The sequence below is a fragment of the Osmerus eperlanus genome, chromosome 12 (assembly GCF_963692335.1).
Source record: "Osmerus eperlanus chromosome 12, fOsmEpe2.1, whole genome shotgun sequence".
Taxonomy (NCBI): Eukaryota; Metazoa; Chordata; class Actinopteri; order Osmeriformes; family Osmeridae; genus Osmerus; species Osmerus eperlanus.
Window position 1 is genome coordinate 1,563,957 of NC_085029.1, and position 17,637 is coordinate 1,581,593.

Here is a 17,637-nt window from a genome sequence, read left to right on the forward strand (position 1 = left end):
TATGCCTAACATTACGGTTAAACGTTGTAATGTGCTTAATCCAGCTACTCTTTTGCCAATTGAGGGAGATGGTGAACAACATGACTGTGTGGCCACAGTCAATGAAGTTTGTTCACCGAGGTTGGATTTACGGGACGTACCTATTCCAAATGCTGAATGTGACTATTTTGTTGACGGTTCGGCGTCTAGGAATTCTGATACAGGGAAAAATCAAGTGGGGTATGCAGTTGTCACTTCGCATGCCACTGTGATATCAAACTCCCTGCCAGCGACTTTTTCTGCGCAGGTGGCCGAAATAATCGCGTTGACTGAGGCATGCAAGTTAGCTGAGGGGAAGACAGTTAACATATTTACTGACAGTCGATATGCCTTTGGTGTTACACATGACTTTGGTATGATATGGAAGCATAGGAAGTTTCTCACATTATCTGGAAAGCCAGTAGCACATTACCAGTATGTGTCGGATTTGTTAGATGCATTGCAATTGCCAAAACAGATTGCTGTATGCAAATGTGAAGCTCACACTAACAATACGGATTATGTTTCGCAGGGTAATGCTAGAGCGGACGCGGCGGCGAGGGCAGCTTCTAGGTTGCCTGTCTGCAATGATATGTTGACCTGTGTACATTTTGATGTTGGTCTATGTTTACAGGATGTGAGCGATGAGGAGACGGGGTTGCCATGTCCAGATAACCCTAACTTGACAACTTTAAGTTTGCAGGACATTCAGACTTGGGCCAAACCACAGGAAAAGGCTCTTTGGAAAAAGGAAGGATGTGTGAATAGGGATGGAGTTTGGTATGGTCCAGATGAAGGTTGTGTGCTTAAACCATGTTTACCTAAACATCTGTTTCGATATTTTGCTCAGTTGACACATGGGAAAGATCATGCCTCTAAAGGTGGTATGATATCAAACATGCGTCAATTTTGGCATACAAGAGGATTTGCTATGTATGCACAGTCATTTTGTCAGAAGTGTCTCATTTGCATTACGAGTAACATAGGCAGAGGAATTCAAACACGACAGTCTTCACAGCCAAGACCAGAGAAGCCATTTGAGTATTTGCAGATGGATTTTATTAAATTGAATCCTAGCGAGGGAAAGAAATATTGCTTAGTGATTGTTGATATGTTTTCTAAGTGGGTTGAAGTTTTTCCAAGCTCAAAGGCTGATTCAGGTGCAGTTGTGAAAGCTTTGATAACTGAGATAATACCAAGATGGGGTATTCCTTTGAGAATAAGTAGTGATAATGGTTCACACTTTGTTAATGATGCTATTCGTAAGCTAGGCAGTTATTTTGGTATTGATTTGAGACAACACTGTGCTTATCACCCAGAGAGCGGGGGTGCAGTTGAGCGAGAAAACGGGACTTTGAAAAATAAGTTGATGAAATGTTGTAAGGACACTGGATTGGCATGGACAAAGGCCCTCCCAATCGTGTTATTGCAGATGAGGGCTAGAGTTAGACCCAAATATGGATTGAGTCCATTTGAAATCCTGTTCGGCAGGCCACCGAATACAGGAATTGGGCCAACAAGAGGTCAGTTGCCTACGACTGACCAATGCGAGGATGTAATTCTTAATTACTGTGCAACCTTGTCGTCTGCTTTATGTGATATCCACAGATAGGTGAAGGAGGCTATTCCTCATCCGGTGGTTGGACCGCTGCATGATTTGATACCGGGAGACTGGATCGTGGTGAAGGACCTGAAACGCAAGTCCTGGAGAAACCCAAGGTGGACGGGGCCATACCAGATTCTCCTGACGACTAATTTGGCGGTTAAGATCGAGGGGAGAGCAACGTGGATACACGCTAGCCATTGTAAGCGTGCACCTTGTCTGGAGACGAAAGCGTTGGATACGCGTTCTGCGTAGTACCAAGGAAAGCTCAAAGTCTGTGCGCATAGTGCAGTTCTTTGAAGGTTGCTGTGAGCAATTTGATCGTCGTTTGCAATCGATTCGACTAGACTACACCGCCTGACAGCCTACATTCAACTGAAGATGGTCACTACGGATGCACGACCATGGCATCCGTTCCGACAACCTGGACTTTGTGGTATACGGGGTGCAGTGGGTTTTGTCTTGGGAATGGCATTTCTTATTGCATTTTCGCTTTTGTATTTTAATAAAAGTATGCATAATTCTGATGATACTATGACGATAGATGCAATGACTTCAACTGTTTCACCTGCAACGTTCCAGATGTTGAAAAGTGATGAGAGAGAGGTTGTAGATGAAATGGAATCGGAGATGGAGTTTAATTCTTGGTATAAGTTAGCAACATATTCAGTAAAACAAGTTTTAGGCGAAGAACACCCACCATGTGTGTATTGCCAGCCACTTAAGGATGTTCCACTGATTATGCCAGCACCATTTAATTCAACTAGTTGTTATGATTTTAATTACCATCGAATTATTTCAGGTGACATTGATAAAACGAGGTGTGTGGACAGTAGTCATCTGGTTTTGTTCAGGAATTGTCCAGTCTGTCCCACTAACTGCTATCATTACCAGAGTTCTAGTGGTTGGTATTTAAAATCCAATCTAGGATGTGCAGCAGTACGTCCTATGCTTACTGGACCAATTGAGAACGAGGGAACGGAAGATGTTCTGATTGATTTTGTTATAGTTCCAGGGCAGAAGTTTGAGTGTTTCGAGAAAAGTTCCGATATTGTTAAAACAGTATTTGTGGGGAACTTTAGTGAAGGGAAAGTAAAGATTGGAACTTGTAGACATACTTGGGTGGTAAATCCATACTGTGAGGCGATGCAGTTTAGAGATGTTAATGGGACTTTACACCCTTGTTACAAGTATGGAGGCTCTGTTCGTGTGGATAGTGAAGGAAAACATCATACTCCACCACCTTCTGGCCCATTGATATATCCAGGACGTGATATAGCAGATATACTTTGGTGTTGTGGAGGTAGAATTAGATCCCAGTTACCAAAAGGATGGGTGGGAGTGTGTGCTAAGGTGATGTTAGTTAGTAAGACGTTGATTAAGCCTTTAGGTAATGTGACGGTTGATTCAGGCAGACAGAGACGAGCTGCTCCTGTTGGATCTTTTGATAGTGGAATTTACATAGATGATATTGGAGTACCAAGAGGGGTGCCTACTGAGTTTAAAGCTAGAAATCAGGTAGCTGCAGGACTAGAATCATTCTTTTGCGTACATTGTACGGTTAACAAAAATGTGGATTGGATTAATTATATATATTATAATCAGCAACGTTTTATTAATTACACTGTTGATGCGATTTCTGGATTATCAGAACAATTGGCCAAGACTTCAGAGATGGCATGGCAAAACAGGATTGCTCTAGACATGTTGTTGGCTGAAAAAGGGGGTGTTTGTGTACTTTTCAATAATACATGTTGTACGTACATTCCCAATAATACAGCGAGTGATGGGTCAGTCACTAAAGCATTATCAAGCATGCGTACTTTGAGATTAGAATTGTCTGAACATTCTGGATTTGATGATTCAAAAGGAGTTTGGTCATGGATTGACGGTTCTTGGGAAATGTTTGGTAAATGGAAGGCAGTTCTTCTGTCTGTTTTGTGTGGAATAGGTGTCATTTTGTTGATACTATTGTTTTTGGCTTGTTGTCTGTTTCCCTGTGTAAGGAAGATTGTGGAAAAGACAATGGCTAAATCATTTGCTGTTCAAATGATGAACTATAGTCCCTTAGAGGATTCTGACTGGGTTCCACCATTTAAGGATGAAGAGGCTACTGTGAGTGATATGTAATTCTCTTGTTATTTTTGGGGTTATGTTTTGATTAAAGGGGGTTACTTTATTTTCTTGCCTCCATATCTGTATGGATGTTTTATATTTTTGTATGCTTATGCTTTTGTATGCCTTTGTTGTTTAAAAAAAAAGGGGTAAGGGTATCTTTACTGTCCTCATTTAGAGAAAGAGCCGTGACATCAAAAGACTTTGGTCACTTGACCTGGGGGGTTATATTGTCTTAACTGTCACTGACCAGTGTTAGCCAATCACAGAGACCACTGCATTGATGAATTGAACATTTATTAGGGGATCTGTTTTAAGTGTATAAAAGCACAAGCTTTATGATTGTTCTTTATCACTCTGGCGAACGAACTGTGGTTAGCACGTCCTTCGTTATGACTGATCAGCAAAGCTTTGTTTAATATTACGTAATTGTATAATCTAAATAAATTGTAATAAACCCACATCTCTTGACTACTTAGATCTACACAGTGCCACTTGAATTTCCACCTTTACAATACAAAGCTCTACACGGACAAGGACCTAGCTACATTGCTAACTCCTTTATAAACTACACACCAGCTAGAACACTGCGATCATCAAATGCAGGCCTATTAGAGGTCACCAGAAGCAGTCATAAGAAGATTGGTGATTCGGCCTTTGTCAATTATGCCCCAAAACTATGGAACAAATTATCCATAAATATTAGGGAAGCAAACACTCTAGACATTTTTAAAAGACAGCTTAAAACCTAACTTTTTACCGAAGCATATAAGTAATTTTATCTCAAAAGGGTTTTCCTACTTTTATTAGTTATATTATTGTAGAATCTTGGTTTAGTAAATTTGGGTCATTATTTGACTTGCTATTTTTACTTTGTCTAGGTCAGAGTTGGCGAACTCTGATAACGTACAAGAACTCTGGTCGCGTGAAGTATTTAAACAAATATGTAAAACAATCTGTTCTTGATCTGAGGCAAAGGATCCGTAAACAGAGAATACAGCCCATACTCTTGACCTGGGGAAAGGATCTGTTAACAGAGTGTATGGTTTCATATATATAGACCAGGGGTGAACCAAATGTATGTGTGTAACTTGTAATCCTACTTCTATTAGTTATATTATTGTAGAATCTTGGTTTAGTAAATTTGGGTCATTATTTGACTTGCTATTTTTACTTTGTCTAGGTCAGAGTTGGCGAACTCTGATAGCATACAAGAACTCTGGTCGCGTGAAGTATTTAAACAAATATGTAAAACAATCTGTATTCTTGATCTGAGGCAAAGGATCCGTAAACAGAGAATACAGCCCATACTCTTGACCTGGGGAAAGGATCTGTTAACAGAGTGTATGGTTTCATATATACAGACCAGGGGTGAACCAAATGTATGTGTGTTACTTGTAATCCTACTTCTATTAGTTATATTATTGTAGAATCTTGGTTTAGTAAATTTGGGTCATTATTTGACTTGCTATTTTTACTTTGTCTAGGTCAGAGTTGGCGAACTCTGATAGCATACAAGAACTCTGGTCGCGTGAAGTATTTAAACAAATATGTAAAACGATCTGTATTCTTGATCTGAGGCAAAGGATCTGTTAACAGAGAATACGGCCCATACTCTTGACCTGGGGAAAGGATCTGTTAACAGAGTGTATGGTTTTATATATACAAACCAGGGGTGAACCAAATGTATATGTTACTTTTAAGATGCATGTTTAAAGTTGTTTTCTCTCTTGAACAGAGATCTTATTGGGATTTTTATTTTTGTTTGAATTGTTTATCACTTGTATTATTGTTTTTATTGATTTTATGTAAAGCACCTTGAGCTACAATTCTTGTATGAAATGTGCTATATAAATAAAGTCTTACTTACTTACTTACTCTACCAAAACAAGCTGCAGAAAAGCTGGTGCACGCAATTTTCAGGTCCCGTCTTGACTACTGCAACTTGAAGACTGCAACTCGAAAACCATTCAGAGGCCTTCACCTAAAGTGTTGTTTCTTTTCTGTGTTGTTTTTTAGAATCCATTGTTTTAAATAGCTCTGTCCGAAATTAAATACATAATATGTATTTACTGTTTTTAAATACATATTATTCAATCTCATTATAAGCTTATTTATTATTTACAATTTATTATCTTTTTGTATTTGATATTATCCTATTTTCTACACTTTATAAACAATTTTATTACTTTGTACTATTGTTGTTGTGATTATCTATATCTTGTTAAAGCACCTTGAGACCTCTTTGTATTTTAAAGTGTGCTATACAAATAAAATTCATTATTATTATTTTTATTATTAAGTACTTCAGAGATGACAGAGAATGTCAATTGTGATCTGAGAAATATAGGTACCAAAACCACTGAGAAGAACTGTCATCACCAGCTGCATCATAGGCACTGCATATCTATAATTCCAGAAATCTGTGTGTGACACAAACGTCATCTCAGGCACTGTGCCCTATCTATAGTTCAAGGAATCGGTATTTGTGTGTTTCACTTACATCTTAATCACTGACTGCATCATGGGCACTGTGCAGTAGTGTAACTACATAGCAATTACATTTACATTTAGTCATTTAGCAGATGGTCTTATCCAGAGCGACTTACAGTAAGTACAGGGACATTCTCCAGAGGCAAGTAGGGTGAAGTGCCTTGCCCAAGGACACAACATCATATAGCACGGCCAGAATCGAACCGGCAACCTTCTGATTAATAGGCCGATTCCCTAACCGCTCAGCCATCTGACCCTCTACAGCAGTACTTCTAGTATGCTAAAATTGTAGGTACATAGGCTCTGGTGTGTGATGCCTTTTTCAAACTAATTTATTCATTCACGAGTTCAGTAATCACACCATAGATTGAATAGATAGCTTTTATTGAAGCAGGGATGGTAGCAAAGCCAAGCCTAAGGCATTGTGGTACAGGCTGGTAGCAGAGCCAAGCCTGAGGCTGGTAGCTGAGCCGAGCCTTGAGTGGTTGGTGTAGGCTGGTAGCAGAGCCGAGCCTGGTGCTGATGGAGGCCAGTAGCAGAGCCGGGCCTGGGTTCCTGGGAGGATGAGAGTGTGATTAGGGGATGCAGAGATGGTGGAGGTGATGTAGATGGTGCATGTATAGTTACCGGGGAGGTGATGTGGATGGTGCATGAATAGTTACCGGGTATGGACTCGGGGTGTGGCTGAGAGTCCTTATGGGTCACGGCCGAGCAGCGGCTCAATCGGATCCCCCGGGGAGCCTGGATAGATGACAGGGATCAGCAGAGAAAAGGGGAGGGAGGGAGACAAAAACATGCTAGCACAAGGATCAGAGCAACGGAAGACACTTTATACAAACCTCGTAATTGATACGGGGAGTTTGGTCGCATTCTTCCGTGCTTTCGCTAGGCTGATGCGTATGAAGTTGATTGGAGTTGGTACGCATTCTTCCGTGCTTTTGCGAGTTGCTTGATTGGAGTAGAGGAGGAGTCTTGGTGCGCTATCTTCCTCCCGAACTTTAGTTAGTTAATCTAACTCCCTTTGTTGCATATGACCCTACGTAGGTGCAGTGATAAGCTGTAAACTGCATTGCCTGTGATTGTATTTTGTGTCTTAATGTGTGTGTTTTAATTATTCGCTATTGTACAGCACGTTGGCTAACAGCTGTTATTTAAAAAATGTGCTTTATAAATAAATATGACCTACTGACTAATGAAATGGTATTAAGTGTTAGCTGTGTAGGTTTTGCAAAAGTGTAATGGCCAAGTATGGGCGAGGGGTGTAAGAGGAGAGTGGATGTTGAAAAAGGCAGTTGAAGGCTGTATTACCAAAACAAGATCAATGTTAACATCTAACCCTGAAAAGCCCACCTCTCCCATACCAAGTATCACTTGTGTAATAACTTGTTGCTCTGGGCCGTAATGAAGTGAAACTACATAGCAGTTATTTTGTAACTAATAATTTTGTTACTACGCTGTAAAGTCCGGTGGCTGAGCGGTGAGGGAGTCGGGCTAGTAATCAGAAGGTTGCCAGTTCGATTCCCGGCCGTGCCAATTGACGTTGTGTACTTGGGCAAGGCACTTCACCCTACTTGCCTCGGGGGGGAATGTCCCTGTACTTACTGTAAGTTGCTCTGGATAAGAGCGACTTACAGCAATGACTAAACGTAAAGTATTGCTAGGTATGATGTGTTCATTTAGCAGTTAATCTAACTTCATACCAAAACTATTTATATGTTTGACTGCAGGCAAATAATTATGTAATATTAATAATTGAGTGCAATTGCTTGAGGGGCTGACAAAAATGGCTGAGTTATAATGTTGATACTTGTCATAAACTGGAAATGTGTGGACGTCTGGTGGTTGTCTCAGACGTTGCCAGTTTCTCCACCACTTAACCCTTGTGCTGCCTTCGGGTCACATGACCCAAAGGTTCATAACGAACCATCGTTGTGTTTACCCAATTTTACCCAATACAAAAACAAATAAAAATAATTTTCTTTTAACCTTCGCAATGTGGAGGGTCTGAGACAGCCTGACGGTTAAAAGAAAATGCTTCACTTTGTTTTTGTATGCGGTAAAGTTGTCACAATACGACGGTGGGTAACAATGACTGATGGGTCAGAATGACCCGAAGAGAACACAAGGGTTAAAGACGAGGAGTGTAGACGACAGTTGCAGGAGTGTACAACTAAATTTGTGAAGCTTTACCAAACAATCTGACATGATTTATAGTGTGGAGAGATGTGAGAAATTAAGACTAAACATCAACAACACTGGAATGTCCCTTTTAGTGTGTAGAAGTGCATGTGTGAATGTGCGTATGCATCAAAATGTACATCATTTATTATTAATTTAACAAAAATCCACATGAACAACACAGACAAGTATCTACGTGTGAACTAAGCACTAAAATAATACAAAATAAAGGTTTCACATAGGATGTGGGTTGCCTTGTCTTTTAGACAGCAGATGTGTATTTAAAAAAAAAAATCTTGTAGACAGGAGTGCTGTTCTTTAAAAGTGCAGTTCAACAACTGTAGATGTTTTTGTAAGTAGCCAATAAACAGTGAATGGATGCAACATGGGTTTGTTGTGTGGCGTCTCAGTCCAGCTATAATAATACTGATGTAATAGGACTGATATTGGAGGATAGTGGGTGGATAAGGTCAAGGGTTCAAATGTCATGGGTGTATGTTTGGACTACAACCGATTAACACATTGTTGTATTCCCCCCTTTGGACTCAAAGGCATACTTAAAGGCATACCCTCCATGATCATTGTTACATTAGGAGAGACTTGGCTCCCTGTCCCCATTTCAGTTAAGTATCACTAATTGTTACGGAACAGGTCAGCCATTTCATGGTATCTTCCAAGTCTAGTTTATTACGATAGCCAAAGTCAGATACAAAGCAGGTTTTAACAGGACAAATCGCTGCTGAGAACAATATGGATGAAGTGGAAACCTTAAGAGGACTGCATGCTAAACCAGGACCAGACTCACCGGGTCCATAGAGATGTCTGGTATAGTCTCATCCAGTGAATGTAGCCTAACATGGGTCACTTGTTTTCAGTGTTCAAACAGGTATTAAACACAGAACAGAAATACCCTAACATAAACTAGATTACAGCTCACAGTAGTCCCTGATTGGCTGCTTGTTCTTGGTAGCGAAGAAGGAGAGAGCAGCTTGCGAAAAGTTATAATGTTAGGTAGTTGGACAGAGTCATGTGATAAGTTATTCCCAAGAAAACAAGTACAAAGAGATGCTGGAATAATATGGTGGTGAGCAGGTAAATATATCAAACAAGGAATTAAAAAAGGGTCAAATAACCATTGGGAAGTGGTGTGGTTTGGGTGCACTTCTAATAGATCCTACCAGTTGGGGCTGAGTATGGATGGGCGAGTGGAGGGTGTGTTACATAATGAGTGGTCCACAAAGGACTCAATTCTTGGGATTGAGGCTGAGCACCCATCAGCCAGACACTCCAGCTCACTGTGTGTGCGCTAGTGTGTGTTACACAATGAGTGGTCCGCGACAGGATGCTTTTTTGTGGGGACTATGGCTGTTCCTCGCTTCTGCCTCCTGTTCCTCAAGGTTGATATTACTGGTTGAAGCATGGTGGGGGAGGGGCTCCAAAACAGGCCTGTAACCCCCGAGATACATCTGACCTGAGAGAGAGACAACGAGAGACCGGGAGGTGGTATTAAATCATAACATATCGTGTCTTCTACATCCACACTGGTGTGAGCACTAATCCATCCATTATATAGGAGATGAAGGAGGGAAAAATAACACTTAAATTGTAGTCCAGGGTACTTAGGTATTCATCAGGTCACCTTCATTAGAATCTCACCTTTATCAGTCACCAGAGTTGGGTTTAATGATCTAGCAACACTTTACATTAAGGTTACACTAACTACCATGTGTTGGTGGTGTAGGTGTAGATCAAGAGGTTGCAGGTTCAAATCCCCACACTTTAAGTTCCTTTGAATCATAGTGTGTCCTAAATATGTACTGTACATTACACATAGCAATCCCTCAAGTTTATTTCTTCACAACTTCAAACCCCAGTCCAGGGACCAGACCTGTTTCTCAGACCCTCATAGGCCAGATGTGGTCCCCTCTACTGCAGTGTCACACAGGAGCAGCACCCTCTGGGCATGTGGAAGGAGCGCTTGGTGGTGTTTACATAAGAGTGCACACTTCCCAAAAACACTGTGCCCCCTTTGCCCATAACCACATTCCACAGTTATGGAAATCAGTGCAAGCATGCACACCCGCATGTTCATCTGTGGTAATAGCATGACCAAGCACAATGAAACCACTGATGCTTTTAAATGAAGACTAATGTAGTCTTATTTTCTGATGAATTAACAATTATTGCTATCATTTCACACTTGTCATTATGTATGTAAATTATAGGCAGTGGATGCCATAATACATAGTAGATGGTACTATCTACATTTGGCTGAACTATGCTGTGCAGTTTGAGCGGTTATATGGCGTTATTATGAAGAAAATCCCAACAGATCAGAAACCCTCTCCAGAATGTAGGTGTGTATCTCTGCCTACAGGCAGTAAATCAGAGGGAACACAAATAACAGATAGGCAAAGTTAGAGGATGTTTACAAATTGCATCTGAGTGCCAGGAGAGTATTGCAACAATGGATAAAGATAAACAAAAGACAACGATTGACAAATAACAGGGAAATCAATAGAAAAAGGTTTGAGGAAAAAAGGAAATCTCCACGAGCATGCTACCTTATGTGACACACGGTGGAGGTGCAGTCAAGCGGTCTTACTTCTGCTGTTTCTCAATCATTAGTTTTTATTGATGATGCGACTGCTGACATATTAGGAAAACTGTGACTCATGTGATCTGTACAAGACTACCCCACTCCTGAAACACCATATGTATTTTGTGTATTTCACAATAATTGTCTGGTATTTATTTGATGAAACAAAATGTTCCTAGTTTCAGGGAAATGTATGGACACTTTGTTACACTAATATCCTAAATCAAGAGTGTTAATCTGGCCTAATAGAAACTAGTAAACTCTAGTAGCCTCTTGAGCTACATCTTGGCATTGTAAGATACCGTATGGCATTTATCAAATTAAAAGTATGTTTCTGTATCATTCCATGAGTTACAAATAAAACATTTTGATAACACATATATGTGGTAGTGTTATTATTAAATAAACTTTTTTACAATGATTAAAAAGTCTCTTAGCTGCCTGACTTAATATTCCAGACCAAGGCTGCCATTCGGTCACATTTCACAGGCATGTACTGCATTAGTATGACTACCTACCTACCTACCTACCTACCTACCTACTCTGCCATGACCATTCAGTACTATATCTGATCTCCAGTACCAGTCAACTTGAGTCATACCTATTTCTCAATGTGCACAGGGCACGAATCCTCCTCTGTCCATCCAAAAGAGAGCAGAGGAAGCAAGAAAAAGAATAGAGAAGGAAGGAGAACATTCAGAGGAGACAGACAATGATACAAAATGGTGGGAAAAGGAGATAGACACAGAAAGAGAGCAGAACACAATTACGGCACACACCAATATAATCCTTTAGAACATCCACAGTGATGGTTGGGATTAAAGGAGAGACAGTTAGTCTTGGAAAGAGAGTTAGTCTTGGTTGGTGCTTCTGGGAGTTCTGTCACTTTTTTCTCTAAGTAAGCACTAATAATGTTATATTCTATTATTTATGTTGTTGAATGCAACAATAGGGGAATTGATTAGCTAACAGATAAGAAGCCAACCAAGTTTGATAAGTAAAGCCTATATTCTCATCCCAGTAACCCAACCGACCTTGCAGATGAACACATCTTTCACACGGGAGAAGAGGAAAAGCTGAAATGTAATGAGAGTAAGAGGGGTGTAGTCGCAGATGTGAGGCAAAGCAGCCTGGAGCTGGCAGACACTGAACATGAACCCTGAACAGACACACTCAGACCCACCGCACATACAGTGGCATGCCAAGACATACTCATCAAATCATTTTCACATACTCTAACATACAGATATGAAGGAAGAGTCCACAGCTAGCCACCCCTGACAAAACAGACACGAAAAAGGGGTAGAGATTAAAAGAAAGATGTCTGATCTGTTGTACTACAACCTGGGAGATGTGTAAGAGTGGAGGTGATACTAGTCTTCAAACTAACCAGCAACCATGCTGTCCCACTAGTCCACCAATATCTTCCTATTAACCTTACCTTTACTATAAATAAAAACTTCTCCTCTCCCTCCTATCCCCCTTCACCCAACCCTGCCCCCCCTCCTTTGGCCCATGCCCAGTTCTCAGCTCTCATTGGTCCATGTTCGGTAGGTTGCCACTCACCGGCGAAATGGCTGTCGGGAGCGTGCTCATTATCCAGCCCCAAAGAGGCCGTGTCACAGAGGGCGACGCCCTGATTGTTATTGGTGAACTCTGGACACCTGCTCCGCCCACCTGTAAGCGAGGGCAAAAGTCAAACAAGAGCAGCCAGGCCCAGCATGGTTGAAGTCAGCAGTCACTGACTGGCAATGCTAGAATGGAGTACTATATCACAGGACCCATTCATTACCACATTAAGGGTAAGGTTAGGTTACGGAAAGGGCTTTAAATGGGTTTATTTGTTTAAATTGCTTAAGTCATAAGCAGTTTCCACAATTGTGCCATTTCTAGCATGTCCAGGTTATGACCAGAAGTGCATGCATTGTTGTGTGTACGTATATGTATGGTGATCTAAAATGAATCAATGAGAGCAGCTCAGCAGGTATACACAGTGCATGTGGAAGCTGGCAAGCCGACCTGAAGCAGACACACGCCTGCGCATACAAGCTTAGAGTGTATCGTACATAAACACTGTATGGCACATCACTTTACAACAAGCTTTACATTTCGTCATCAATTGTTGCAGTAGGTTTACTGACATTTATTCATAATTTCAGTTTGCTTGAAAGGATCTGTGTACAACTACAGCGATTCTCATACACGTGCACACACAATTCCCATACTATCGTACATATGTAACACAACTCTTGTGGACATAGACAACTCTTATGGAGAGGCATCATGTCAGCATCCACACCAGTCTATCTGACCTTGAAAAAAGGAGAGCAGGAGAGAAAAGAGATGAAGAAAAGAGATGTGACACACACTCCCCTTAACCACAGACTTACGGAAGCACTTCATCCAGAGTGTAATGTGTGGATGGTGTACATATTCTATTATCAGGCTGCAGTAGGCAATTAAGCATCCCATACAGAGCATTGCAAGCAAAAACACAGCATGAGAAAAACGCAATTCATTCACAGGCATCCAGAAACACACTCATACTAAGAGACACATACAGGATCAAAAGAGCCAAGCAATCAGGCACACTCAGATGACAAGGTAAAGTAAGGAAAGAGATGTATGAATACAATTATAGTAAATTGCGCTGGCGGTATTGTTTTCAGCTAGCCTTTCAGTAGCTATAGAATGTGGTCCATTCTCTGGAGGGCCTTGTCTGATATGCCTTCACTAATACCACAGGACTGGTTTGTTAGGGGGGTCACTGACTGGCCGTATTGAAAAGCAAAGTGATCCAGTGATATTTTTGTGCATAGTTACCATGCTCATGAGGCGGGGAAGGGCAATCTTCCTCTGTCACATCATTTCCCTGAGAGACAGAAAGATACATTGCAATTTGTTCAATGTGTGGAAATGAATTCACAAATCTGGGGATTTAAACTAAACCTATTATGTATATTACCACTGCATTTATGACCATACTCCCACAGAGGCTTGTTGAAACCATCCTCTACCTGCCCTGTGCTTTCAGCGTAAGCAGGACCGTTAGAGCGTTAGGGTCGAATGGTAAAATTCGGTTGTGTTCACACTTGGCAGGTTTGGTTCAATTTAACTAACTCTGGCTTGACTGCTCTGTTAGTGATTAATTCCTGTGTTAATTTTAACAAGTGTGAACGCTGCCACCAAAACCTTGGTGCGCACCAAACAAGTGGGCCGAGACCGCTTGAAAAGCTCCCAATAAGGTGACCTTATCCTGATGCCTTTTGTTTGGTCCTAAAATGCCAGTGTGAACGCTAAACAAACCTGGACTCAATGTAACATTTTCTGTTCTGGTCCGGACCAAGAGAACAGAACTAAGTGTGAACACAACCTTAATTTAAATTAATTTAAAAATAAAACAACATGTAATCTTTTCTGTCGTGCAGCCACACAGTGCAATTACTTTCTGTGATAGATTTACAAATATATTCAAGGATATGCAACCCATTCTTAAATCAGATTTTTTTAATGTATGTAATGGAAATGGTCCAATACTTTGTTGGCTTCTCAATGGTTTCATGGTTTATGGTTGTAAATTAAAACTGACAGGACTAAACTATTTTCAGTAAAATCTTAATTTTGGGAATGGGGAATGACACTGCTTCACCAAAGCATTTATTTTCACCAAAGCATTTATTTCCACCAATTAGATAAGAAACCCCAATTTCTTTTGTGCATTTTATACCCATAAAAACAACAATGTCAACAATTAAGAAAAATAGACTTTCTTTGCCTAAAACATTTGCCTTTCGCCAACGTGAAATCGTGTTAGTAAATTCCACTGGCAGATACTGGCTGGGGAGTCAGATGGGAGTCAGATGGCTGAGCGGTGAGGGAGTCGGGCTAGTAATCAGAAGGTTGCCAGTTCGATTCCCAGCTGTGCCAAATGACGTTGTGTCCTTGGGCAAGGCACTTCACCCTACTTGCCTCAGGGGAATGTCCCTGTACTTACTGTAAGTCGCTATGGATAAGAGCGTCTGCTAAATGACTAAATGTAAATGTAAATGGCTGGCCTAATGGAACATGTGTATAGTAACCTCAGAGTCTCTCTCTTCCGACACAGCCACCACAAGGTTCTGTTCCTTTGGTTCATTAGGAATCTCCTGAGATGAAGGGAGATACAAAGAGAGATTACTGCAAATTACCTGGATGTCTGACATTAAATATAAACATTTTAATAGTTAATTATTCTACTGGTATTTACTGGTTACTTGGTATACAAAGGGTGGTATCAGTAAATGACGGCTGCTTTGCTACAGGTCTTTCCAAAATTCAACTCAGAGCTTTAGGGTGCATTCACCCATACACTTTTTATTATAATTTTCCCACATCTATATTCTATATCAATCTACACACTGATCACACATTTAAGACATTCTACCATAAGTGCCTGATAGATGGAGCACTGGGAAAAAGGGCTCCATATCCTATAGTGTTGAAATATACAGTTAGGTCCATAAATATTTGGACATTGACACAATTTTCATCATTTTGGCTCTGTATACCACCACAATGGATTTGAAATGAAACAATCAAGATGTGCTTTAAGTGCAGACATTCAGCTTTAATTTCATGGTATTTACATCCAAATCAGGTGAACGGTGTAGGAATTACAATACATTTTATATGTGGCCCCCCCCTTTTTAAGGGACCAAAAGTAATTGGACAATTGGCTACTCAGCTGTTCCATGGCCAGGTGTATGTTATTCCCTCATGAGAGTTCGTTATTTCATTGACAAGGAGCAGATAAAAGGTCTAGAGTTCATTTCAAGTATGGTATTTGTGTTTGGAATCTGTTGCTGTCAACTCTCAATATGAAGTCCAAAGAGCTGTCACCATCAGTGAAGCAAGCCATCGTTAGGCTGAAAAATCAAAACAAACCTATCAGAGAGATAGCAAAAACATTAGGTGTGGCCAAATCAACTGTTTGGTACATTCTTAAAAAGAAAGAACGCACTGGTGAGCTCAGCAACACCAAAAGACCCGGAAGACCACGGAAAACAACTGTGGTGGATGACAGAAGAATTTTTTCCCTGGTGAAGAAAAACCCCTTCACAACAGTTGGCCAGATCAAGAACACTCTCCAGGAGGTAGGCGTATCTGTGTCAAAGTCAAAAATTAAGAGAAGACTTCACCAGAGTAAATACAGAGGGTTCACCACAAGATGCTGTCATGGAAATTTTGGAATACAGTTATAATATGTGTGTTTTATAATGTGTTTTAAGGGAAGTCTAAAAGTTTGTTAAGAAGCTTAATACAGTGACAGTCGATTCAACCCATTTGGTAGAGATGCCATTTGCAGTTTTATAACTAGGAGACGTGAAGTCTAAGAGACGGGAAGTCTGGGTGATCTGAGAGGGTTCTTGTCACCTGGGGAGGAAGAGACAGCTGGTCTAGAGACAATGTGGATTCAACTGTATTGTTATTGAGATCTGCTGCTCTGACCCTTCCTGTTGCATTGGGTGGAGTTAATCAAATACTTGTTTGAAGTGGCCCGCACAAAGGATTGTGGGACAAATGGTACAGAGATGTATTGTTTCAAACTGTCACTGAATTGAGTTAGCCAATCATAGACTTGGTTACATTGATGGATTGACCTTATAGAATGCCATTTGATCTAACGTTTATATAAGGTAGCGTTTGTGATTGTTCTTCATCACTCTGGCGAACGACCTGTGGCTAGCACCTCCTTCGTTAGACTGATCACAAAGTACTTTGTTAAATCTTGATTTGTACAAGCAAAATAAATTTATTGTAACCGCCATCTCTTGACTATTCAAATCTACACAGTGCCGTTAGAATTTTTCCACATCACTTGGTGGCCCGTAAGGGGATCCTCGTCTGCTCAGCGTATCACGGACAAGGACTCCCTTAGAAAAGGTGATCTGATCAATCCGGCATAGCCGCCTTTACCTCTATCCAAAATTTTCAGAGAAAGCGGGGCCGATTCGAGGGGGTGCTTGACTGGTTGCGCTTTCGCTGACGCGGGATCCTGAAAGAACCGGTAAATATTCTTTTTTGGCTTCTGTGTAATTTGAGTTGTCTAAATGTGTGTTGTTTAGACTATGGTCAATAATTCGGTTTAGTTAGTAATAGGGCGGAGACCGGAGAAGAGATTTGTCCTGTACGTGCAAGTCGTACGAAATTAATAGGGCGGAGACCGGAGAAGAGCTTTTGTCCTGTACGTGCAAGTCGTACAAATTAATCGGATAAGGCCGGAGAACTTATCCTTTACGTGAAAGTCGTAAAAAAGCATGCAGGGAAAGTGTGCTGACGAGCGCACAAAAGGGTGATAAATTCACATGTTATATCGTGTTATGTGTCTGTTGAGACCCTAGGATTAGAATATGTTGGGTTAGTGATAGTTTGAGAAATTGTATTGGCTTTGGTGGTCATAACAGTTCTTATTTATTTACGGCCTAAACGTGATTCTAAGTCCCGAGAGAAAAGTATACTTCAGAGGATTGGTAAAGATTAAATTGGTAAAGATTAAATTGGTAAAGAGTAAATTGGTAATCAGCTGAGTGTTTAAGGAAAAAAAAAAAAAAGTAAAGAAAAGGGAAAAAGTGAAGGCCTGAATTATGAAATT

General features: G+C 40.7%; 1 protein-coding gene across 7 annotated transcripts in view; it reads right to left on the reverse strand.

Moving 5' to 3' along the window:
- Positions 1 to 8,536: 8,536 nt before the first annotated feature.
- The window catches only part of rnf157 (ring finger protein 157), a 28,521-nt gene continuing 19,420 nt past the window's right edge, over positions 8,537 to 17,637 (reverse strand). For 2 of the 7 annotated variants that reach the window (XM_062475129.1, XM_062475130.1), the window contains 4 exons: positions 15,086 to 15,151; positions 13,830 to 13,878; positions 12,573 to 12,683; positions 8,537 to 9,878 (listed from right to left, as the gene is read on the reverse strand). In XM_062475129.1, coding sequence (XP_062331113.1) covers positions 9,724 to 9,878; positions 12,573 to 12,683; positions 13,830 to 13,878; positions 15,086 to 15,151 — 381 coding nt within the window. In that variant the 3' untranslated portion in view covers positions 8,537 to 9,723. Of the gene's footprint in view, positions 9,879 to 11,607; positions 11,643 to 12,570; positions 12,684 to 12,714; positions 13,319 to 13,829; positions 13,879 to 15,085; positions 15,152 to 17,637 lie in introns of those variants that run through there. The other 5 variants (XM_062475131.1, XR_009931923.1, XM_062475134.1 and 2 more) reach the window with 5 other exon arrangements.